The following is a 25,823-nucleotide window of genomic DNA, read 5'->3' on the forward strand; positions in this document are numbered from 1 at the left end:
ATTGTGGCAGGCAGGCCGGCCTTGGCCACACAGGCATCAAATTCTTGGAAGGCAGGCTCTCACTCAGTTTTATATTGGGCCCTGAATGGGGCTGTAGCAGACCTGTGCTCTTTTTCAGCTACAGGACTGGTGGAGAGGCTGGGCCACAAAAGGACCCCATCTGCACTTGTGTCTGTCCATAGCGGTACTGTCCTACAAAGGGCTGCTCACCTCCTGACCATACCGGTGCCAGGGTGGGAGCAGTGTGTTTGGCAGCATGTGGGGCTGACTCCAGCCCCAGCTGGCTTTAGCACAGCTCTTTAGCACACACTCCAAGCACTGCATTTGGAAAGGGTTTGGATGAAGCAGCTGTTAAATGAAGAAGGAAGAGTTTGAGCCTTAGCATCCCTGCTGGTTTTGAAGACAGATGTGGTGTGGGTGGAGACAGAAGTTCTTGAAAAGTAAGACAGCTTCTTTTTTCAGCCTAGTAAGAGGAACCTGGGCTGTCCTAATTGATAAATCTAGTGAAAGAGACGAAAATAATAATGATAATTGCTGAATTAGCCAAAAACAAGAAACAGTTGTCTTTACAGAAAAGTGTGAGTGATGAAAGCCTATATGAGATATTAAACCTTGGATATTATTTATCAAAAGAGCAAAAGGAATCCTTTCTTAAAATGTTTATCGTTCTGTTTCTGATAGCCTGTTTCTGATATCTTCATGTTCCTCAAAGCCTTTTATGCTCACTGCTGTAATATCTACTGCTAAGACAGACTTGAGAACCAGAGGTAGCCTTACTTCCAGCCAGTTCCTTTGGTTGTGATTTCAACAGATGTTTTTGACCATTTTATCTTCTGAGATCTCTGTTTAATTTTTATTCAGTCTAAATGCTCCTTTTTATTTGTATTGTGATGGTTGTTGGGAGTGGGATATGCCACACACATGGCCCCCAGTGCCAGCCACATAAAGCATCAAATAGTGACTGCAGAATAGGAGATGGGTGTTGGGCACATGGCAGCCGTGTGCTGGCAGCGGGCAGGAGCACTAAGGGACCCGGGGCACAGCCTTGGTTCATTACATTAGGCAGCTGGTTTTGTTTGGTAAGGGCAGTGGTTGTGCTGCAAATTACATCAAGAACGAAATCCATATCTTGTCTATGGTTATCTGCCACTTCCACAGGCTGGAATGCAAGCTATGTATATAGGGTCAGCTTTGCTTTAGTTAGGTCTTTACTGTGTTGCAAAGAGGAAGGGGAAACTATGCACCAGTGAATGCCTGTGTTGGCGTCCAGTGTCACCAGCTATCATTGTAAGTCACCAGCTTGTGCTTAAGTATCTTTCAGTGATCTGTTTCGGTGAAAAGACTTTCCAAGAGAAACAAGGGAAAATCCCTGGCTCAGACCCACCAACTCTTGTAAGGCCTTTTGCTCTTGAGTGGTGGTTAAAAGATCACCCTTTCAGGTCAAACCACTAACTGCTTTGAAGCTTGCTTTCTCATCTTCTTTAGGTTTATCATCTACATTCTCTGTCTAATGTGGGAAAACATAGCTGTGATCTAATTTATGTTGGCCCATGTGACCAAAGAGAGAAGAAAATAATAGTCCTCTCTATCTGTAAGAAGTTCCATCTGCTCATTTCAAAACTGGATTGCCGGCTCTATGTCATGTCAAACAGAAAATGACCTTAATGCAGGCACCCTGCGTAGACAGCCGGGCATGCCTCACGAGGCTGCTCAAGGCTGGCTCCAGCTCAGCACAGACTGCGACATGACTGCTGCCACCACGGCCAGGGGTCTTCCAGGAGCTCTCTCCTGGCGGAATCATAGGGTGGCAGGGTTGCTTTTCTTGCTGCTCTGGCTTTTTTCCTGCCCTCTCAGTTGAAATGGAAGAAGGGCCCAGGGCAGAAGAAATATGGTTTTCAAGATGTACCACTGAGACCTGATGCTGACCTGGCCTGTGATCATGGGATTTGTCTTGATCTTTCTCTCCTTCAGCTCATCTTGTTGTTCAGGCAAAATCCCAGCAATATAGATGTGTTTTGCTATGTGGAGCCTTCTTTCTCCTTTCCAGATGTGTTATTTCTTCCTTGTCTCTGTGTTAACTGCATTCACAAACAGGCTTCATTTTGTAACTGGGAAACGTATCATTTTCAGAGTACGATCGAATCCTGCAGAAGTAGTACATGGCTGAGGAGAATTCAACTTATATCTGCCATGTGTTTGGGCACATGTGGGTCAAAAGATGCTTTAAGTGTATGTGGTACTGACGTATTCTGTCTCTTTCTCTTCTATTTTACTAATGGTTCAGATCCTGGATGAGGTTGAAAGGAGAAGGGGAATATCTGCTGCCTTGGTTTATCCATTTATGAGGAGTCTCATGGAATCTCCTTTTCCTGCACCTGGGAAGACAATCAAAGTCAAAACCTTCCTGCCTGGAGCTGGAAACGAGGTAAAAAGCAACTGCAAACATTATAAGTCAAAGCCTCCCCCCTCACCACTCCAATGTCAAACAGACAAAGAAAAACAGGAGGAGCCATACGGATACTGCAAGGCATGAGAGGTGGCACACCCTCCAAATGAGCAGCGCAGGAGCGGCACCAGTGTTGATATGCTAATGCTAGTTCCCATTGATGATTATAAGCCAATTTATTGTTATGTATTTGTTATTTTACATTTATTAATAAGTTGTGTTTAAGAAAAAAACCACAAACAACACAAATGTCTAGTATGCCTGGCTCGTGCAGTTAACAGAACTACAGTGTTGCTGGGCTTTATCACAGAGATAACAAGGAAACGTAGGTTTCCCATGCCAAGCAGTTCAGCAGCTGGTTGTTGTTGCAAACTTCATTACTGCTGGTTCTGGCCTTGGTAGAAGGAGTAACCGGCAGCATTTAAATGTCTCTTTTTGGCAATAAATACCCTTTAACTGGCCCTGAAAGAAATCGTCTATGTTGGGAAAAGCATGTCATATAAAAGTTTGTGTGTGCGTGCACACATATAATAGATTTCATTTCTGTTTATTACTGACTCAAGTAGCTCGAAGCCTGGCATTATACAACATAGGCCTTACTGGAAAATGGCAATATTGGTGCCTTGCTTTAAAAGTTTTTTGCAAATTGAGGCTTGCTAGCCATTCACCGTGTCAAGTTCTGTTCTCTGCATGTCTTTATGTAAGTATACAGTAGCTCCACTCAGATGGGCAAGCACATAGAGGAAACACGTTACTGCAGATAGGAATAGAATTTGGCCCAGTTAGTGAAAGCAGGGGAAAAAAAAATCCCCTCTAGGGTTATTTTATACTCCTGAGGGTTAGTTTTACAGTGCTATTACTATTTTTACATTGAATCGTATTTTCTCCAAGTGTAATGCCACTGACTTCAATGGAGTGGGCCTGTAATGTCACTTGGTATGAAATGTAAAGAGTTCCTTGTATAAGTGACTTATAAGGCATGTTTAAGTCACAAGCATTTTCTACCGGAGAAGGAAAGGAAAATTAAAAGGCTGATTGCCATAATGTTTTAGGATCTGATAATGCTTTTTTGATGTGACTATATCAGGGAACCATGGATCGGCAACTTCTCTGTCCTCTGCTCAAGCTTCTGAACTCTTCCAGAGAAAAACATTGAGATAATTCCAAACAAACAAACAACTCTCTTCTGACTGAGCTTTGCTCTCTGTTATGCTAGTACAAACTCGTTATTTAAATGGAATGCACTCGCTTAATTAGGAACAGAATCTTGCCCTTCCATTGTGGCTCCTCTGGCTTAAACAAAGATGACGATTAATTGGGAAGCAGACAGTGTATTTCTTTGCAATGAGCAGACTGAAGCAGAAAGCTTTGCCAGGCAACAGAAAACATCCGTGGCATTTGTGAAAGCTGCCGTAACTTGCACTGCATCCTACCCTGCAGCAAGATTTTAGTGTTGTAAGTTTTGCAGCAAAACCAGCTCCTTATGATTTGGCACATAAACATGATTTGAGCTTGCAATCCCAATGCTAAGGAGTGGAAGTGGGCACCTCTGCTGAGGATGAGAAAGGGGCAGGCAGGCAGCATTTCCCAAGGTGTTCATGGTACACCAGCACTCCACAGATTGATTGTTACTGCTGTTTGAGGCAACAGCTGAGTGATGGGTGTATAACACTCTGGCACCATAACGTTACTGTGTTTCAGGCTTTAAAAAAAAATCAGATCTGTACACAAATACTGTTCTAACAATAACTTCCTTTTCACAGTCCTGTGTTACCGATCACAAACAATATTACAACTCAACTGCTATGAACTGGTTTTGTTTCCAGCATCTTGTGGTCTTGCTGCTGCTGATATCCTTAAAACAGTGTGTTTGTGAGGAATTTTGTAAGGGCTACTCAAGTTTAAACCCAATACAGTATGCTCGTGGAATGTGGTGTCATGTGCATGAAAACATAAAAGTGGTCTGAAGCAATAAAGTGACGGTGATTTTTGGACATATGGAAAGAAGGAGATGTATATATGTTCCTCTTAATACGTCTTCGGAGATTTCAACACAGATTCAAGTTGGCCAACTTTTCCCTTTTCCCTTCTGTTTCCTCAAATTCCTCGGTAGTTCATCATTTGCTGTCTTGCACTTCATATTTTTCTTCCTCTGTTACTCTCTTCTTCATGTTATTTTTCCCTCTTCTTTTTCTGTCCTCCACCTTCAAGTTCCACACCTGAGCATGTCATTTGCAGAGTAAAAGGAAGATATAATAAAGGAATCAAGCAAAAGGCATTTGAGAAAAGGAAGGAGAGGGCCTGAGGTCATGGATGAAGTTTGAAAATTAGACTTTAAAGGGATGTCACAAGTCACCATCTAAGACCTTTTCCTGACTCCCCAGTTAAGTATATATATATGTACATATCTTTATGACAAAAAAGTTTTAAACATTATGTATTGAATTATGCATCACAGAAAAATGAAAATGAAGTAAATTGGGTTTAATTTTTGCCCAGCCTTTAGGTTCAGTCTCTTGGTCCCATCTAGACGTGGATTTGAATTGCTAGCCAAGTTTCTAACCAAATTTACCTTGTCTTTATGGCTGTTTTAACCCTGTAAGCTTCCAGATCCAATGTTTCCGGTTTGTGACTTGCTTCATGCTGTTGCTCAGCCAAACCCTACGTCTCTGACAGGGTGTTTAGAAAGCAGATGCTTCCCTCGGAAATGGCAGCAGATTTAATGTGCACAACTGTATTCTGGGAAGAAGAGTGACCTGATAGTGAATTGTGTAATATACCTTTTCTCTGGAGTGCTGGGCCTCCAGCCTCAGTTTGCAAAAGAGGACAGGGGTCATTCTTCGTGTCCCTCAACAGAAAAGCACGGAGTGGTGCTGGAGGGCCCGAGCTGGGGTGCTGGGCACCTCCGGTGCTGTCACTCCTGACTAGTGATGCTGACTGATGTTTGTTGGATGTATTCAGGTCATTGAGCTGCGGCGGCCGATGGACTCACGCCTGGAACATGTGGACTTTGAATGCCTTTTCAAGTGCCTCAGTGTTCGACAGATCATCAGGATCTTTGCTTCTCTCCTGTTGGAGCGGCGTGTGATTTTTGTAGCAGATAAGCTCAGGTAAGTGGCAAAGGGACCTGAACCACATGTTGTTCAGGTCAGTACTATCTCCTGATGCAAAAAGCTTTATGAAATGTCCAGAGCGGTTGTCAGATTGTGAGGACTCAGTATCTTCTCAGTATAAGATTTAAATAATCTTTGCATCAATAGAAGTTATTTGCATCAGGTGGGACATGCATTCACTAGCTGTCACTAGCTACGAGCCATTTGTTCTGTCACATCTTCCTGTCTGTGAAATGGGGATACTGATACTCACCTGCTTTGTAGTCAGCAAATGTTTACACAGTGTTTTAAAGCAAGATAGTCTTGGCAATATTTCACTTCAGGTTTGGGAACAGAGTACTCATAAACAGCAGCAGCAATCGTCTCCGAGGTGCTTCACCTTGTGTCCGTGCAGTGCAGCCAGGCTGGGAAGTGGGTGGGGTGCTGAGAGTTCACCTGGTTTACTCCATGCCGTACAGACAGTTTGTAATGGGGCTAGGTTTCAAATCCTGCTCTACCAAACCCACCCAGTGGGAGTGTTAATAATGCTGTTACAGCCCATCCCAACTCGTTAGGATTTTTTCCTGGTGTTCACATGACCTGAAAACTTCCTTTCTGAAGCTCCATCTTGGGCTCCTTGCTAGATCCTTTCAACATACCTCCTACTTCCCTGCCCTTTGACTGCAATCTCCTTTCCTTGGCTCCCCAAGGTGTAAGGAGGGAGAGTGACAGGTCACAACTCCACATGGCCTTTACCAAGGATGCAGGAGCTCTCTCTAGGCTGCACCCCTGCCCCTCAGCAAAGAATCATCCCTTTTTTAGATGCTTGTGTAATACATATAGGAAAGTGTGGACATTATAAAGAAGATGTTCTTTGCTCTGGCATGGTAAATAATAGAAGATGGCAAATGAAAATAAAGAACATAATTTATTAGACTCAGGAACATCCAGTGTCTTTTAAAAGGACACAAAAGACTGTATGGGTGGTTAAAAACACAGATGGATCTACCCAAACAAACTCTGTTAAACACTTTATCAGCCCCGACTGTCTCTGAATGACCGCCAGAAATAATAGCTGCACTTATTGGCCGCCAGTGTATATAATAGCAAAAATACTTTGCATAGTAAAAGCTTTACAACCTTCAAGGGAGAATTTCTTAAAGCTGCAGACCCTTCTCAGGTTATAATATTAGTTCCTTAGCAGTCTTTTTTGTTGTCTAGAACAACAAGAACATTTTATTTCATCCCTTCCCCTGTCAGTAACCCTTAGTTTGAATGACCATTTGGGATGACTTAATTTCACATAAATTCCTGGTGAGAATTGTGCAGCTAGTCCAGGGTTTCTGTAGTACTTTGGTAGATACGTGAGTCACACCATGAATACTGGGGCAGGTGGCTTTTGAAAATACTGCTGGTGTGTTCCTTCTGACTCTTTTTCTTCAGCATGCTTAATTACATCGTTCTGCCTGTTTCTATATTACTGTTCGTTCAGGAGAATTAGTGGGACCCACAAGTCTGACTGTAACTCAGAATGACACAGGTCTGCATTCCTTCAAATGGCACAACGATTTGAGTGGAAAATCACAGAAATGGTACAGAGAGAATGAGGGCTGGGCTGCACTGCTGACAACTGTTTCTCTGCTTCTGAGGTCCCAGTTACTCCTTTGTAATGTCCTGATTTGGCAAAGTACCCCGAGCCTCCATCCATTGACCACGGGGAGGGCTCTGCAGGATGGCTTGCTGCAGGAGACATCCTCAGCCGTGAGGGCTGGGACAGAAAGCAGCTGTTCCCTGGAGCATTTCTCTGGGACAGCTGGCCTAGCCAATGTCATATAGTGCTCTGGGCACTGTTCAGAGAAAGGAAGCAGCAATTAAACCTACTTTAAGGCAGCTTGGCTTAGAAAACAGACATCAATGCCAAGGGCTCATGGTAACGCAGGATTTCATCAGGCAACCGGGGTTTTATACACATTGCAAGCCTGACTGGAAGCTAACAGCTCAGCCTGTGCAATTACCTTTCTCCTTGTAGCTGCCTAGTCCTACAGGCCTCAGAGCAAAGGAGGAGACAGTCCTGCTTACGGACCTAATGCTGCTGCTGTCCCTTTCGGTGCACAGAAATAAAGCACCAAGTCCAACAGGAACCAGAAATGGTAAAGATCCCTTTTGGTAAACACATATCCAAACACTGTGCTCTCCTGCAAAAACCATTCTCCTGCAAACTTGTTTCTGTTGTGAGAGGGGGCCACCCTGTTAGGGGCCGTTAGCAGGTACTTTGAGAAAGGAGGGGATTCCGATGGATCCAAGAAGCTTATGAGGTTTTGTAGTTGCTCCTGTAAAAAGGGACAGAACCTGTCTTACAAAAAGGTTCATATACGTGTACTTTATTATATCTGCATGTACCCTTTATTATATACATATACTTTGTTTTGTTTAAGAAGAGTATGACAAAATCTGATGTGGTAGATAAGGCCCTGGCTTGTGAATCCTGACCTCTCCTTCTGAACCCGCTGACCTGCTGCATGACACCTGCTGGAAACGCAGCTCCTCTTTCTTATCTTTCTTATCCGGCCTGTCTGGGATCTTACACACCCCAGGACAGAGACTGCTTCTTGCTCGGTGGTGCATGCAGCTCCACATGATACAGTGCGGCCCCTCTCAGCACCGGGATCTAGGAGGTACTGTAAAATAGAAGCTAATAATGAGTCCTTTGGCAAAGCCCTGGAGAAAGTGACAGTGGATATAAATGCAATACTTACTGAGGTTTTCATGGTTTAAATGGGGATGAAGTCTAAAATGAAACACTCTGGCTTTGAGCTAATAATGTTCTGTCTTGGAATCTTTGCCTTGTCTGATGTGAATTTTGTTTATGGGCATCACGGCTGAAACCGAAGGAGTTTACCAGTAATGTGGAAAAAAAAAAAAAAAAGAAGTGAAATATCTTACAGGTCCGGTCTGTGGGCCCAAAGAACGAGAGCAGGAAATTAAAAAGATTTTACAAGGATTTGATTTTTGCATGTACCCAAAAAAAGCTTAGAAATAAATGATGTTGAGGTTTAGGCTTCAAACGATGAGATGCAGTGGGCTTTTGTGGCTGCTGGTTTTACAGGTCTCCAAGCAATAAATGATTTCACACGTTATACAAGTTTGGGAAAGTTGTGCTTAGTGAAGTGAGATTCATTCAATAAATTGTTATTTATTGTTTTTATAGTGCCCAGAATGTGAAAATTTATAGTCCTTGATCTTCAACACAGAAAGTGATGCTACCAGCAATGAGGAAACAATAGTAAAGTTTTGAATGACAGGACTGTGAGGTTGCTTTGTTTAGTTATCTGCAGTTCTGGGGGTTTTTTCCCCAATAAGTTGCTTAATTTTTTTTTTTTTTTTAAATTGGGTGAATAACTCCCTGCAGCTATTTGCTCACCTTCAAAAATGAATTTGAATCTGCCAGTGACCTTACAGTATTTTGCTTTCCATGAACAGTCATGAACACAACAGAGATAAAGATAACAATAGAGAAATTTGGAAGAATAATAACAACTTACAAAGAAGTAACTTAAAGCTCCCATTCCTTAAGTATCTGCTGAAAGCACAACTGAGATGGTATATCTCATCCCAGTTCAATCCCCGTCCCCGCTGGGAGCCCCTGTTGATGTTCCCAGCATTCTGCCTGTGCTCCCCAACTCTGGAACAATCCAGCTGCCAGGGCAGAGCCGCTCTAGCGCAGTTTAAAAGACCGGGCAGCAGACGCGAAGTCAGTGGGTTCTGGGGCTTGGGGAGCATTGGTGCTGCTGCAGGCACAGAGGTAGCAACAGGAAATAAATAGAAAGCAAACACTGGAAGAAAAAATATTTCTCTGCTTGTTTTAGTTTTATGCTGGGGAAACAAATTTGTGGACATGTTTGCTTAGGAGGTGATGTGTCCATGCTTGGGCGTCTCTTTGCCTTTCCCCTGAATGTTTGGAGAGGGGGAAAGGAAGGGCCTTGGGCGTCTCAGTGTCCCTTTGTTATAACCCCATTTTTTATAAATAAAACCCACTCTTGCTGTAATCCACTATATTGTGGAGGACTCTGAGCATATTTTGTTTACATTTCACATGTGGGTCCAGTCCAATGCCAGCTGGAGTCAGTGTCTGGATGAGCTGTGGATCTAAATCCAAGAATATTCCTTTCAGTGGCCTTTCTGAAGCTTTAGGAGCTGTGAAAGGCTTCTGTAGAGTCCTTGCTCTTGTAAAAGGCACAATAACTTCTCGTTGTTATGAATTTTGTTTTTATGAGAGATATTTCTGCTGCTGCTTAGTGAAGCAGGAGCATGGGCCTCAAGAAGAAAATCGCTGTTGACAGCAATGAGTTTTATGCTCCTAAATCATATGGGTAAACTGGGAAGCGTACCCTGAGGCGCAGGTGAGCGAGGCGTCTCTCAAGTACCGGTGCCAGCTCAGGAAGTCCCCCTCCTGTTCCCCCTGCTCCTGCCCTCACCCAGGGGGCTGTGCCAGCCCAGCCGCAGCAGGCATTACTCCTGTTGCAGAGTTTCTCCAAACCAGAGGGACCCCTTGGCCTGGTGACACCAGGAGCTCCTCTGCAGGGCCAGGGGCAGAGCAGGGTGCTGGGGCTGGGGGTGGGCAGCAGCACTGGGACGGGTGCACTTCAGGTGCTGTTGCCACTGAAAGGGGTCTATCGTGCACCAGCCTTAGGTGTCAACCAGCTGAATTTACATTCATGAGATACTGTCAATTTGTGAATAAAAGCACGAGTTTTTACCTAAATGCAAGAGGGGAGATCTGTGGAAATGAGGCTGAGGAAGTGTTGGATGACAGTGAGCTTCAGTGCAGCTAAAGCTCCGGCGCATCAGTGTCTTCCTCCCTTAGGGATGGCCACAGGTTATTTTGTCTTCCCAAGGAGGGTTATTTTCTGTCCATGTTTCTCTCTCCTCTGCCAGCACACATCCCCTGGACCAGCACAGTCCAGGAGTCTGTCACCTGGTGTGCTGCAACCCCCTGAAACCCTCCACTGCGGTGCTTGCCCCATGAAACCAAGAGGTGCTGTTGGAAGCAGAAGCTAGGCACATACAAGGTGGGAAGGCTTTATCCTGTTAAGGATAAAAACCTCCCTGCCCCTCCCCAAAGTATTCTGCCAGGAGGAATCTGTCTTACAGCACATCTGTAGAAGGTCCAGGCAGATCCCAGACCTGACCAAAGGTTATGGGCTCCAGACAGAAACACTGACTAATACAGGACAGCAGCATAAACACGTAAATACTGGGGAAGTCATCCCGCAGGCATGTCTCTGTTAACTTTGCGGAGCAAAAGGGGAGCGGAGTGTACTTGTATACAAGGGCAAAGGCTTTCAGAACAAACAACGGCATTTCCCTAATCTCACGGACAGAGACAGCTTAGGGCTGTCCCTGTTACGCCCGGGGTGTTCGGGGACCATTGATGCTTGTCCTCACTTTTGAATCTGTTGTTGTGGGAGTCGCGAGGACAGGCTAGAAAGCAGCACCGTTAGCAGCTGAGGGGCAGCCTGGTCCCCCTCTCTCAGTGCCTGCCTAGAAAAACAGTATTAGGGATCCTTCACCTCTAGCAGACAAAATCATAGCATGATCTGGTAGCTCAAGTTAAAATATACAAATTTAAATAGGAGATAAGTGGCAATGTTTTAGTAGTAAGAGTAAACTGTTGTTCCTCAGCCCTGTAGCAAGGTCCAGTGGAAAAGCACAAGTAGCTAAACTTTTGGGCAGATTACTAAAGTGAAGCTTGTTCCCGATTTCCTTATTGTTTATTTTTTATTAACAAAAGTAGGGTATAATTCTTACAAATTAATCATGGCAATGATAGACCTGACCAGGCTCACCTGCTGCCTGGGAACGCTCCTCTCTAGTAGTCTGCCATATCGTAACACTTGTAAAATCTGCCAGCCTGCAGGTTAAAAGGTAAAAAATGCATGTATTAGGACAGAGAAGAAAAGTGTGCTCAGTAAACAGACAGTGAGCTTTGGCCAGTAATAAAGATTTCCTTTACTTTCCTCTGTCACAAAAACCTCCACAAAAAAAAAAAAAAAAAAAAAAGAGATAAATTTGGCAACAAACACATAGCAGAAATCAGCTTGTGAGGGAGAATTTACTGTTCCCAGTCTCTAACTGATTGGTACCATTTCTGAGCATAGGCTCCAGGAGACTCAGCTATGTCTTCCCTAGGTCCCATCTGGCACAGCCCTATGCTGAGCTGGAAGTTCAGTTCTTTGTCTCAGGGAAAACTATTTTTTAGTTACCAGCTGTGCACTGAAGAAGGAGATGTTTGGAGATGCAAGCTGCTGTACCTGTGGAATGTGTAATAGCTCCCAGATCTTATGTCTAAACCCAGGAGAAATATGGATGGCTGACATTTCTTCTGGTATTTTTTAATCCAAAGGTCTTGAAATGCTTTCTTAATATTGCCAGGATTATTGTGCTTGTCTGGGCTGACATGCTGAACATAAGCTAGAGAATTTCTTCCACTAATTCCTGCAGTGGAAGGAATGAGCCCTTGTATAATTATCCAATATGTAATCATACCTGGTAGTCAGGATTTATTCTACAGCAAAAACATCCATTTCTCATGTAAGTAACCAGAGAGTTTCCATTTCTTCCAGTGAGAGCCAGATCAGTCCCTGTTGGGGAGTGATTTAGGACCCACAGACCATCTCTGCTTTACATAAGGGACAACAGCTTGCAGCTCCTTTCATCTTTTATAAAAGAAGCATCCTCTAGAGTCTCTCTGAGTCTCCTTTACTTACCCTGCAATCACTTCCCTTTTGTGAGACTTCTTCTCAATCTGCTTGCACTATGAAGCATCCCTAAATATAAACATATATACTTGAAAAAACCTTAAACCTTGTGGAATGTATGTGATTATTTGGGCTGATGTAGCTGCAATTTCTTGATATTCTGCTTCTTTCTTTCCTACGAAATGCAGCTAGTAATCTTCTTTGAGTAGGATGTTTGTAGGCAGCCCAGTGCTGGAGATGCTGAGCGCCTTGTCTTACAGTCAATGCTGGAATTGAAGGTGTTCCGTGTGATGTGAAATTGGTGGGTTAAGGTGACTAGCAGAGCTGTCTCTCAAGATTTTTGAGATAACTTTTGCACTTTATTCTCCCCTCTCAGGAGATACCTGCATTTTGTCCACCTGGATTACATTTCTCTGGCACTCAGGTTCTGTGATGACTGATGCCAAGAGAGGAACTGTACGTGGGCAATAGGAAAATGTGTGTCAGGCAGAAGAGACAGCATCAGAAACAGAATGAACTTTCTAAGTTTTTGGCTTGTTCAGGATTCTGCAGTCCCAGAGAAAAGCAATCTAATAATGACATTTTTAATATACAGTAAACTTTGGCATTTTTAATATGCAGTAAACTTTGATGATGTTTTTAATATGCTATATCACAAGAAGAGTAGAGCCTATATGATTTTCCCTTTCCTCCTTCCCTCCTGCCCTCCTTTCCAGTGGTATTTATTCATGCCACTTCGGGCTTTGGCCAAAGCTCTACAGTGGGAAAACATCATTTTTCTGCTTATGATTTGTGCAACAAAATTCTCTCTCCCTTCCCCACGAAGGGGAATGGGATAAGAAGATGACTGTGTTGTTTGCTAATTCTCTTCTGGAATGCTTATTGGCACAATAACCGTATGGCAGTAAGTTCCAACATTTTCCCAACTTGGCCTTTAGCTCCCTGCAAGGGATTTAGACAGATTCCCTCTTTCAGTTTTTGAATGAGAAGGATTAGGGGGTTGGGCTTGTTCTTCTCCTCCTTTGTTACTACCTAGAAAAATTCTTCATCCTACTTTACAGTTGTTAATAGTGCAAAGATTGCCTGCAAATCCAAAACCAGCAGTGTGAACATTAACAAGGGCTGGTGGGAACCAAGGTCCCAGTGCGGAAAGAACAAGTAGTTAACGCTTCTCTGGAGCACCTGGGCCAGAACCACTGTTGTCATGGATTTATGCTAAGAAACTGACCTGCAGAAAGATAACTCTGTGGGCACTAAATATAAATTTTTCTATAGAAAACACCAGATAAAACTCACTTCTTGAAAAGCAAGGTTTGGGTTTGGCTTGTTTTCATGGGGAAAAAAAAACACCACTTGAGGGTGTGAGGGTTAAGTAGCTACACTCTGAGTTGTAAGCATAGTTAAAAAGATTCTGCGAAGGGCAATAACTGATAACTGGGCTGATGTGATGTGGAAAATATGCATTTCCTCCTCACCCTGTGCCCCCCTCCCCCCCCATCAGTGTTATCGCTGAGGCCTTTTGCACTCTGTGAGATATCACAAAAGTCACTTGCAGCAAACGTGTCAGCATTCAATTTAGGGAGCCACTGTGATTTGACTCTGCCTTTCACCCTTGGCAACAGCATGGGTAGGTTCTTGCTTTTGGGTCAGGCTGCTGCTGCCATGGGGGGGAAGCCTGGCTTGGAAGATGAGGAGGCAGAGGAGGGACCCTGGAGGCTGAGGGGCACAGTGCGATAGCTGTGCTCTGGGTTTGCTCCATCAGTCACCCGCCCTGGGAAATGTTCATCTCTTGCATAATATTCTTCCTTTTTCAAGCTCCTGTGCAGAGTGAGGAATTTCCACCTGCTTCTGGACTAAGAGTGAGTCGTTAGCTCATGGCTAATATGGGGTATGTATGGTACGGTCCACGACAGACAGAGGAGATATCTCATCTTTGCTTTAGAGAGCTCTTTACCCAGTTGCACAGATCCACTGTAGCAGTGTTTGTTGTCGTGTGGGTAATGATTGAGTATGAAATGTTCAGAAGCGGCTGCTGCGTTTGACTTGGGCCAAATGAACTTGTCTCACCGTGGTTCTCACATGAATTATACGTGTTCACCTCTGTCAAGATCACATTTGCACTAGGGAATTCCCTATTTTATTTAGACAGTAGGAGTAGAGCTTTCTGTTGGCAGGTCTCCACTGACATCAAGAGAAAAAGTAACTTAAAATATGCACATACAGATTTGTCCATATTTCCTGAAAAGAAGGATGTTGGGTACTGATCAGAGATATGGTATTAGCTGCATACTTTAGGCCAGCTACTAAAGATGTCACGTCATGACTTAAGTTTACCTCTTACTTGTTTGCTTTAAAAAAGATAAATCACAATGCAAAATATTAGTCTGGCTTTTACAGCCTAAACTCACTCAATTTTCCATGTAGTATGCACCCACTACTTTGATTTTAAACATCTCATTGATTGTGCTAGAGAAGGGTCAGATTTAGTAGCAGGAAATTCAGGAAGTTCAGAACCCTCTTTCAATTCATGTATGCAACCACTCCATCCTAAACTTTCTGCAGCCATATAGATTTTTATAGATTTACCTGACGGTCAGGTGAGGAGAGGTGCCTTGGCAGTGGCAGGGGAGCCCTCCTCCCTGTGTACCCCTACATGGAGGTGGGCCCTTCACAGAAGGATTCTGCCACAGGGAAGTCTCAGTCCAGGAATTTAAAATCTAATTATTTAAACATTAAATTACATTATTAAAGTTAATAAATGTATTAATTATATGTTAAAATTAAATTAAAAATATTTAATAGCTTCAAAAATTACAGTCTCTACTTCCAAACCACCTTTATAAAGTTTTGAAGGATCCTCTGTAGTTTGTTTTACCCTGAAGGGCTTCTAGAGAAGTAAAAAAATATTAAAATTTCAGAAGCTGAAACATGCCTTGCTGACGAGAGAGGCTGACTTTACAGCTGTTCAGACAGCACTCTTCCACAGCAGTCGGGTGCTCACGGTTCAAAAGGGGATATCATGTCTTGAGTGTGCACTTGTGGGCTGATCTGATTAAAATAGAAGGGGAAAAAGAAAAGGTCTTTGAGACTTCATTTCGGCAAAGTATTTCACCACAATGAAAGTAAATTAAAGCTGAAACTTGTGCTGAAATACTTAATTGAATCAAAGCCTAGAACAGTATTTTGCCTGTCCCCTCATGCTTTAATTGGTGAAGCCAGGCACGAACTCACTATAATTCCAAATGTAATCATTAGAAATATTTTTTCTATCAGTGTCCAGATAAATTACTGTATTGGAATTAATTTACATTTGGGTCAAACAGCAATAACCTGAGCACAAATTCTGTTGTTTGTTTTCATAGAAAGATCATAATCTTCTGTGTCTTGCAGTCAGGTAAATATAGCCATTGTGGAGGAAACTTGTCTTTTCAGTTTGAAAAGAATTCCTGATAGAAACGGTGTTTTTTGTGTCTGTCTGCTTATCAGCAGGCTGTGCATAGCGGGGCAAGGGGGAAGTGTATGAACACTGGTTATATTTGATTTGCATCTGTACCACAAGTGGGCTTCAAGTCTCTGTCACACACCTTCAGCTATGCCAGTGTCTGACCTTCCCCCCTGCACCTGCGGCCCCTCTCAGCATCTCCGGTACCGAAGGAGGACAGGTAATTGGCATCAGACAGCCTCACAGTCCCTCCATCTACCTATAGCAACAAGGAGGAACAAGTTTCCCAGGGACCTAGTAATTTGGCCACACGTGGGTGACAGAGCTTTATCCATGTTCACGCTGAATTGTTGTCCCTGGTCCTTGCGTCGTTCATCCCAGCCAGTCACTCTCCTGGCCCTTAGTTCTGCATCCCAGCCCCTTTGTCCTCAGTTCGTGTTTCCTTTTCACCTGCTCACCAGGCTCATTTTGTCTTCCTCCCCTCCCAGTTCAGCCTCACAGGTCTTATTTTTACCCCTTGGCATTTAATTCAGACTCCTCCCTTCCTTTCCTTCCTTCCTTCCTTCCCTTTCCTTCTCTTCCTTCCCTGGGGTTCCCTGCAGGATGAAGATGAGTTTCCTCTCTCGGCTGAGCCTCCCATTTCTCTGTGTAACCGCGGGCCACAATGGAAGGAAGGTGCTGCTTAGGGCAAACAATTTCTTCTGAAGAAAAGAGCAGCGAAATAAGTCTTTTTGGTATGCACAGAAATATTCTTTTAAGATAGCTTCTAAGGTAACCAAATCAGAGAGAGTATAGACATCCCTAGGGGAAGTCCTTGGCACACGGGCCACCCCCTCCTGCCAGCCTTCAAGTCCTTGCCACCACAGCATGCCACTCTTTCACAAAAAAAGGGCAGCAAAGATTTTTTTATATAAAAAAATAACATTTTTTTATCTGGCTTTGGAAGCAAACTGATCTGATGCCAAGCAGGGGGGTTCAATCAGCTGATCTTTGAGCTCTCTTCACACCTGAATTACTTTATGATTCTATATAATTTTGCCTGAAATTGGAATACAAATAGTTATCCAGAGGCAGACACACAAGCTTAAAAATTTCAGTGAAAACAAGTTAAATTTTGAATTCTGATCATGTGAAAACGGTGTCTTACAAAGGGAAGCAATCCTACAAACAGGCAGGTCTCCCAGACCCATCAGCAATTGCAGCCCTTACACATGAACGCACAGAGGTATCCTTTAACAGCAGCGATGTCACCCGTGACAGCTTCGCTTCTCAAAAATCTCCATTTCAGCTTTGTGTCAGTGTTAGCTTACAGGCACAAAGGTACTTATTGCTTCATGTTGTTCTCCCGAGCAGATGAGGGGATGTGAGTCCGGAAGGTGACTCGGTCACAGAGCGGCTGTGGCTGGAGCATGTATGTGTTAACACAGCAGATGAGAGTTCAGCAAATGTGGACAGAGTAACGTAATTAAATCAGCAGGGAGAAATGAGAAACACGAAAAGGCTGTGGAAAAGTAAACATGGTCAGTGGAAACGCCTCTTTGTGAATTTACATTTTTGGCTACATTTCTCCATCTGAGGAAGCAGAGGGCCCAGATTCTGACAATTGGTCCCAGTCCTCTGCACGATCAGAGCATCGGCATAGCACAGAGCTGGCACCAGCCCTGGGGTGATGGAGCTGCTGTGTGGCTTGGCCCCGCGCGTAAGGGGTGGTCCTCCCTCCTCTCCTGGCTGAGTAAACTTGTCTGTCCCTTGGGAGAGGAGGAGGAGGAAGGGATGTTCTCACCTTCCCCTCCTTCAATGTAAATGCCAAAATGACTGTGGACATGCACGAGAGTAGCAAGGTTGGACCAAGGAGCCCTGCCAGCGACTGGCTGTGCTGGAGGCTTGGTCCTGGAGTCAGGGGATGCTCCATGTGTGAGGAGACACATCCAGCCCTGGCATCCACATCAGCCGTGCTCCCCACAGCCGGGGCAGGGACCATCCACCGTTCAACAGCCGGCAATGTATGCTTCTCAGAATGTGGTACCTGTGCTGTGAGTAGGTGTCAATACAGCCTAGACTTGGGGTTATTTGTTAGTTGACCAACCCAGAGACTGATAGCAGACATCCTCTTGTCTAAAGAAGAGTAAATGTTCTCGTTAAGTCAAAGTTAAGTCACATTAATTTGCTTTTGACATGGGCCTAAACCGTGTTCACAAGCAGTCCCCACAATTCAGCTGAGTCACGGTAGTGTCTGCAATTCCTGTGCCTCAGCTCTTAGTCTGAGCCTTGCATCTCCACAGCCAAGTACACGGCATGGAAAAGTCTCTATGTGCTACCATAAGAAAATGATTTTGAAAACAAAAAATCAACTTTGAGTGGGAAAGAAACATGGTAATCTTTTGTCTGTAATATGATAAAAGATCTCTTCAAGAGAAATTTGTGGTTAAGAATGTCTCAATAAGACTGTATAATCTCATATGAATGCTTTCATGGGGAGAAGATCAAACACTGAATGATTTTTTTAATCTAGTGAATGAAAGGCACAGGAAGAACCAAAACCTGGGCAAATTCCAAATAATTTTTAACAAGATGAAAACCATGGAAAAAAAAAAACCTGGAAGGAGAAGTGGTGGATTTCCTGTGTTGTGAAATCAGTTGAAACCGTGGTTTTTTCCTAGAAATTGTTCACTGGTTTTGCTTTAGCAGAGTGCTAATTATTGGGATAAGTACAGGCTAACGAGATGAGTTCAGTGGCACAGGCTGTGTGGTATGTCTAGATGGCAGCCTCACCTACCTGTGTGTAAGAAAATTCCCTTATCCCACAAAACTTGCAAACACGGTCACCTTTTCACAGTCTATTACCGTTAGTAGCCTTACTCGGCACGTATAGTTACAGCTGTGTGCGGGACAGCCTGCAGCTGCCGGAGCAGAGAGCTGGGTTTAAGCCGAAGGCTGCCCCTTCCCCTGGGCAGCTCTGCAGAGATGAACATCGCAGAGCATTCCACATCTCCGGGGCGGGATGGGAGCTTGGTGTTAGTGCTGCCGGCACGGGGCAGCGGCACTGCCTCTGTGCTGGAGGGAAGGCGGGAGGCACAGCCAGTGCGGTGCTGGGACCCTGGGCACTGCTGTCCCCATCCCGTGCCAGGGTGGCCAGAGCCCTGAGATCATCACAGTGCGTCTCCGACTCCAGCAGTGCCTTCCCGCTGAAGTATGTGATGGTTTATGCTCCTCATTAGTGTGTGACTTATGCAATGGCTTGGTTTCTTGTGCCCATATAAAAAATGACCTGCATATGGGTAATATAAGAAGTGTTTTCCAGTAGAGCGACAGCTATAACATTATGCAGCGTTCCTGTGAAACTGCACAGACCAAATGAAAAAGCCCACTCTCAGAACCAGCTCTCTGGATTTCCAAAACTGCCCTAGACTGTTAAAATATTTTGAGAATCTAATTTCCTTTACTGTTCTGTTGCTTTACTTTGTGTGCTTCACACACCTTAAAAAAAAAAATCATCTGACCATACTTCGTATTTCTCATAAACAAGAACAGTGGGACAATGTGTGGGTTGCACGTCTTGAGAGGAAAAACTAGAGCAGACTTGGTTTCCCAGGGTAGGGCTTTCTTTTTTGTTTTCTAAACACAGTTCTCATGAATAATACCCTTTTAAAAGGATTCAAACCATATTTTAGAGACTTAAACTGGGGATTCCCTTACATCTATCATCTCTGAATTCGACCTTACAGAATGTAAAACACTGAAGTGAAATATGTGTATCCTTTCTAATTATGGATCTTTCCAGCTACGGAAGAGACACAGGCACGATGTACAAGCAGGAGTTTGGTAGCAGCATGTGGGACCCCCTCTGCACAGGCAGTGTCCGAGAGGGAGGGTGGGCAGTTCTGGAGGCTGAAGGTTCAGAGTGAGCGTTTCATGGGGGTCAGCCTGAGATGTCTCACAGGGAATGATTTTTTTAAGCTGAATTTTGAAAAACTCTGTGCAGAGCCTTAAAATGCAGAAGCTGAGGTGCTGTGAAGGGGGACAGTGTGACCTGTGGGACGCTGGCAGAGCAGAGCAAGGTGCTGCTGCAGGACCCCCCTCCATGGCCACTTGCTGCATCCAGCTGCTGCCCGGCCCCAGCCAGCTCCCAGGAAAGCTCTGGAAGAGAAACTAGTGTCCTGGGCCAGAGCCTGAAGCCTCCCCTAGCGTGGGAATAGCACGCAGGAGAGGATGCAGGGGCTGATTTACGTCACAGCACTGCGTGTAAAACAACAAGTTACAAAAGGGCATTCTATAGAAAGGAAAAAAAATACTAACTGAATATCAGAAGAATGTTTGTCTTCCTGCTTTTAGCTTTAACGTGGCTCTTTTTTTAGTCACTCAGCTAAGATGACTGAATTTGTAGTAGCTGAAAATGCCACAGAGTCATTGCAGTGAGCTTGAGAAAGTGCTGGGAGTCTGCACCATGCTCCACAGCTCTTCTGAACCATAGCACTGTGCTCGATGCGGCACACCAAAGATCAGGCAACGGCAGCACCCTTGCCTGCTATTTAAAAAAAAAATAAAAAAATCTGAGAAAAGTGTAGTTTTGCCTGTGTCAGGCAACAGATGTTATAAAAACATGCTATTGATAGATTTTAAAGGAAATGTCAAGTAAAAAAATCCCCACAGATTATTTGCAGTAAAAGATGAGCATTTGCTCTTCCCCAGCCTTTTCTCTCCTTGTCCTCTAATTCTCCCTTTTCCCATTCACCAAACTTCAAAGGTTAATCACTGATAGGAACAAGCAGGTGAAACCTTTCTCCTGGCCCTGGAGTAAGTCGCAAATAGAAAATGCTTTGGAGGGCTATTCCGGTGGAGGTCTGATGCCACCTAAAGTCTCCAAGAAGTCTTGCGTTAGAAGAAATCCGCATTTCCCCCCAGCATTCTCAAGCAGTAGCAGCTCTGAAGTTATTAGTTATTTATAGTTCTTTGTGGCTACATTCAGCACAGCATTAGTTTGCACTGTGAGAAAATGAGCCCAGTCATGCTAGGCTGGGTAAAAATCCAAATTTCTGTCATCCTCAGCCTGCGAGAAACAGGCGCTGTAACTCACTCCAGAATCAAAGCTCTGAAATGGAGAGCCTGTCTTTATTCCCCTGATGCTAAAAGTAGCTTGGTAATGATGTTCCTTTATTTTTAACATTTGGAAACCATGTGACTGTAAAAGGGAATCAGCTTCAGGAGATGGAAGGACAATGTATGCAAGACATTTTCCATGAATGATGTTAAGGGACACCGGTGTGTATTTTGGAATACTCTCCTGAGCAAGGTTAATGCCTTTATCCTTAGAGCTGATCAACAGGCCCATCAAAATGTATTGCAAGAAAAATATGCTGCTGTCACAAAAATACACAAAGTTTGAAAAATGTGTTGCTTTTACTAGGTTTCCTTTGGAGCAAATACTGATTGTTAAGGGTTTCTTACGTGTGATTTACTGGGGGTTTTCCTCAGGATTTTTTTTCAATTTTATTTTATTTTTCCTTTTCCCTTGTCTGCACATTAGCGCTTGACAAAAGAACATCAGAATTACATGTTGTTACTGCTGACCTGGTTGTAACAGCTGGGAGCTGGAGCTGTTTTTGGATTTTAAGCATCATTCAAAGTGGCTCAAACTCAGTGCTGTTGGGAACATTAAACCTCATCTGCTAGATCAAAGTGTCTCCTGACTGCTCTGCTGGGACAAACTGATTCCAGTTTTTACCTTCAGTTTCGAGTCACCTAGAGGTGGGCATGAGAGGAGCCACCACCCCACACAGTGCAGACATGGTATGGACTGAAGGGGACAGAGGCACTTGGGGAAACTGGGGCAGCCCCTTGAGCACTCGCATTTTCAAACGCTAGGTTTATCTGCAGATGGTAGGTGTTCTGGATGAACTTGGTCTGATAATGGGGTTGCTGCTCTCTTTCTCCAGCTGCAGACATCGTATGGACTGAAGGGGACAGAGGCAGTCAGAAGTGCGATGTTGAAAGGCACTTGGGGAAACTGGGGCAGCCCCTTGAGCACTCGCATTTTCAAACGCTAGGTTTATCTGCAGATGGTAGGTGTTCTGGATGAACTTGGTCTGATAATGGGGTTGCTGCTCTCTTTCTCCAGCACGCTCTCAAGCTGCTCGCACGCCGTGGTGGCCCTGCTGTACCCCTTCTCCTGGCAGCACACCTTCATCCCTGTTCTGCCCTCATCCATGATCGACATCGTGTGCTGCCCGACCCCCTTCCTGGTGGGACTGCTCTCCAGCTCTCTGCCCAAGCTGAAGGAGCTGCCCGTAGAGGAGGTAGGAGCTGGCACCCGAATGGTTTCCCTGGAGGAAAGCTGGCCTCACCCTGGACAGGGACTGCCACTTGCACATACATCTTCATGTGTTTAATTTTTAATCTGCCTCTTTGTTTCTTCTCTGCCTAATTCTCATGGACAACTGCTTCTTGGTAAAAGTGCAGTAGTAGGTTTAGTCTTTCTTCCTCTTTCCTCCCCACACCTGGCACCTTGACAGAGTGTTAACCTGGTCAACAAGTAAGTGCAATGTAAATATGCTGATTTGTTCTGACTTTGTTGTACCTGGAACAACAAGAGGAAGACATGAAGTGCCATCTGCTGTGACACCTACTAATGCTAATCAAAGCTGTGCATGAAGTCATAGACAGCACAGAAAATAAAACCTTTAAGGCTTTTCTTTTTTTTTACTTTTAAGACTTTGCTAATACTACATTGGAAATCAAAAGAGAGTTGTACTTCATCAGTTCTTCCAGTAAAATACCATAAAAAGTCCTCAAGGACACACTCCTCTCTTACTCCTGTTGGTGTCCTGTCAATTTTCTGTGAAATTGTATTTTCTTGTGCTTGCTTTCAAGGCTCTCTGTGCCTCTTGCCCATGGAAATCTGTCCTCTGCTTTCCTCCCACTTTCCTAGCATTGCTGTCCCACTTCTTCCCAGCTCCATCTCCCAGCTTTGCTGCTCATTATCATTAATACTTCATACTTTTGCCCTTCAGAAGTCCTGCTGCTCAAATGGCACTGTTTTCTCAAACCTCTCTAAAATACTTTAATCTGCACATTAACAAAAACAATTAGGAATAACTTGCTTAGGTTTAAGGAAAAAGACCTGCCTAACCCTTTTAGGTTTTTTTACATATTAACCTAGAATGAGATCTGTTGTATCCACCTATGTTAAATTAGAGTTTAAGCTCTAAAGAGCTTCATCTTGTTTTATAAAGCACACAACTTGTTTCACTGTAGGAATTTGATTCGTGCTGAGGCTCGGAACAGTTCAGATGATCTTTTGCTGTTAAAAGGCAGACACAAATGAAAGTTTTCTGTCTCTTCAGATATATTTCACTATAGTGTTTTCTTTTCTTTAGGCTTTGATGGTTAACCTGGGATCAGATCGATTCATCAGACAGGTACAGTACAGCTCGAAGTGTTGCCATACAGTCTAGCAAGCTGTTTAGTCCTATAGTATTATTAGGCTTCTTTGATTAGAGATGTTTGTCAGGAATTGTGCAGTGGGAAATGGATCTTTTCAAGAAGTGTTCATTTTCTGTTTCACCTGCAAATAAGTACTACTTCTCGGGTATCCAGAAGGGATTGAGGCTGTGACTGCCTGAAGAAATCAAGAACTGTGCAAAGAAAACATCCAAATATAATACCATGTTAGCAAGAAAATTCACAGTGTTAGAGGTGAAAAGGACAAAAATTGCAAAGAAAAGTCTCTGAGTGAGAGAAGAAAAGTGAAGAATAGTTCAGTGTGGTAGGAAAAGCAGGAGCCTTGTAAACAGGAAGATGAAGGATCGCCATTTCCTGACAGTAATTTAGCACTAAATTATTTCAAAAGTGCCAGTCTGCAGGTTAGATGAGTAAAGTTTCTTGTATGATTCTCTGGAACATACGGGTGGTGAATAGTGGTTGCAGAGCTAAGATTCTTGTGTCTGCTTGCCTTTGCTGAACAAGCATTAAATAAGATGAAGAGAGCAACAGGGGAAAAACTCAGAAAACAAGATATACTAGAATATAACTAAAAACAACTGTCAAGAACCAAAGAAGCTGCCTAAAACCAACTAGAGCTGCTGTGTATACACACAGCTAGGCCTTGTGTGTATTTAGTTAAAAACAACTATTTGGACTCTGTCATGTACAGACCTGATTCCGAGTTTCTGTATGTTTACCTTGCTCTTTGGATTATCCTTCCTGACTTCAACCTCATTAAGAGTGACAAGAATTTTTTTTGGAAATACATTATAGTCGCACATAGATACAAAAATGCTTTTCTTCTGATTTTTAAACTTTCCAAAAGTATTTGCTGTAGTTGCTGCACAAATTGTGATCTAAAGATTCTTTTTCTTCCTCTGTCAGATGGATGATGAAGATACACTATTACCTAGAAAGTTGCAAGCTGCTCTGGAGCAGGCTCTAGAGAGAAAGAATGAACTGATAAATCAGGATTCAGATAGTGATTCAGATGATGGTAAGTTCATTTGGAAACAGGGACTTGTATAAACAAGCATGTAGGTAGTATTGTGAGTTTCCATCCAGGAGAAAGAAAGGTGGGACTTCAGTATTCAAATACCTTTTGTGATATCAAAGATAGTCTCTGAACACACAGGGAATGGGACTGATAGCATCAGCCCACAGTAATACCTTGTCAGCGATCCATTTTAATTTCTTTGTAAATGACATGCACTCCCATGAGTATTTAAACCTTTGCTCAAACAGAGGTTTGCAGTTAACTTGGCCCCAGTTCAATCCAGATAACTATACACACTCAGGGGTGTGTCTGAGTGGGGAGTTGCTCTTGGCGCTCACCATATTCAGGGGAGGGAAGCAGGTACCTCCAGAAAATAGTTTCAGTACAAGAGGGGCTGAGTTGCCTCTGAAGGTTCATATTTCTCTCCAGCAATTATAAAAACAGCCCAGGGTGAATTTAAATGCCTGTGGTTAAAAGGTATGAAACAGGCCCCTCTTCAGTTTTTGAAATTTATTTCTACTTGTCTGTGCTTTACATATGTAAAACTACTTTAACATCTCAGAAATTATGAAACCTCAAATTCTACAACATAGCCTTTTTGATCAGCTCTTAGTAAAGGATTATTATCCCCAGAGCAAACATTTTAATTCTCAGAGTCATTCAGAAGCTTCTTAAGCCACCTTACTCAAGAATTAAAATACGAGGTATAATTTTGATGAAGCACCCACAAAATTTTTAATTTTCTGTGCTGTTTCCTGAGGATTTGTATTTCTCATGGACTCTTGGTTATGAAACACCACTGACGGAGACTGGGACTTGTGATTACAAAGCTGTTACCCTGCCTGATGTCTGTCTGGGGCTGCAAGGAGTCGGTAGCGCTCCTTTCACATATTAGCATGGCATCAGTGAACTGCTAGGTGACAGTACCTGGCCCCGTGTGGGTGACAATGCTGACAGCTCTCGTAGCAGCTGATTTTGGTGTCTTATTGCTGCCTTATTTTGCAGAATGTAACACCCTGAATGGATTAGTGTCTGAGGTTTTTATCCGATTCTTTGTGGAGACAGTTGGCCATTATTCCCTGTTCCTAACCCAGAATGAAAAAGGAGAGCGTGCCTTCCAAAGGGAGGCTTTCCGTAAATCTGTGGCATCCAAGAGTATACGCCGCTTCTTGGAAGTTTTCATGGAATCCCAAATGTTTGCTGGCTTCATCCAGGACAGAGAGCTGAGAAAATGCAGGGCCAAAGGTAAGGGGGACTCTCTTCCCTGCAGCGCGGGTGACTTGCACTCGCACCGGTCCCGTGGTTGGTGTCTGCTGCCGGAGCTGGGGCTGACACATCTCCCAAAACACATTGTCCGCCTCTTGTGGGCCTGGACTGTAGCTATGGCGGTGATAACACAGAGGCTTTAACCAGAACAGTCACGTCTGGGCACCTCAAATCCCTCTAAGGCAACACTGGGAACGATCCTGCCGAGGGCGCAGCCCATCCCCAACTGCAGACCGCGCCGGCAGTGCTCGCAAGGGACAGACGCGGAAGCGTTGTGAGACAAAGCCCTGCCAGCAGAAGGGCCGATTGCACTGAGGGTGCTGGAGGCAGCCCCACAGCGGCC

At 43.9% G+C, this 25,823-nt stretch overlaps 1 protein-coding gene across 1 annotated transcript in view; it reads left to right on the forward strand.

The window, feature by feature from the left end:
• ST5 (suppression of tumorigenicity 5) overlaps nucleotides 1-25,459 on the forward strand; it is a gene marked incomplete at both ends in the record, with an annotated part of 41,962 nt that extends 16,503 nt beyond the window's left edge. The window contains 6 exons of the mRNA XM_010077824.1: nucleotides 2,285-2,425; nucleotides 5,408-5,556; nucleotides 21,854-22,031; nucleotides 23,112-23,153; nucleotides 24,103-24,214; nucleotides 25,220-25,459. Of these exons, the coding sequence (XP_010076126.1) occupies nucleotides 2,285-2,425; nucleotides 5,408-5,556; nucleotides 21,854-22,031; nucleotides 23,112-23,153; nucleotides 24,103-24,214; nucleotides 25,220-25,459 (862 nt within the window). The remainder of the gene's footprint in view (nucleotides 1-2,284; nucleotides 2,426-5,407; nucleotides 5,557-21,853; nucleotides 22,032-23,111; nucleotides 23,154-24,102; nucleotides 24,215-25,219) is intronic.
• Nucleotides 25,460-25,823: the final 364 nt, after the last annotated feature.

This window comes from Pterocles gutturalis, unplaced genomic scaffold, assembly GCF_000699245.1.
Source record: "Pterocles gutturalis isolate BGI_N339 unplaced genomic scaffold, ASM69924v1 scaffold13478, whole genome shotgun sequence".
Lineage (NCBI taxonomy): Eukaryota > Metazoa > Chordata > Aves > Pterocliformes > Pteroclidae > Pterocles > Pterocles gutturalis.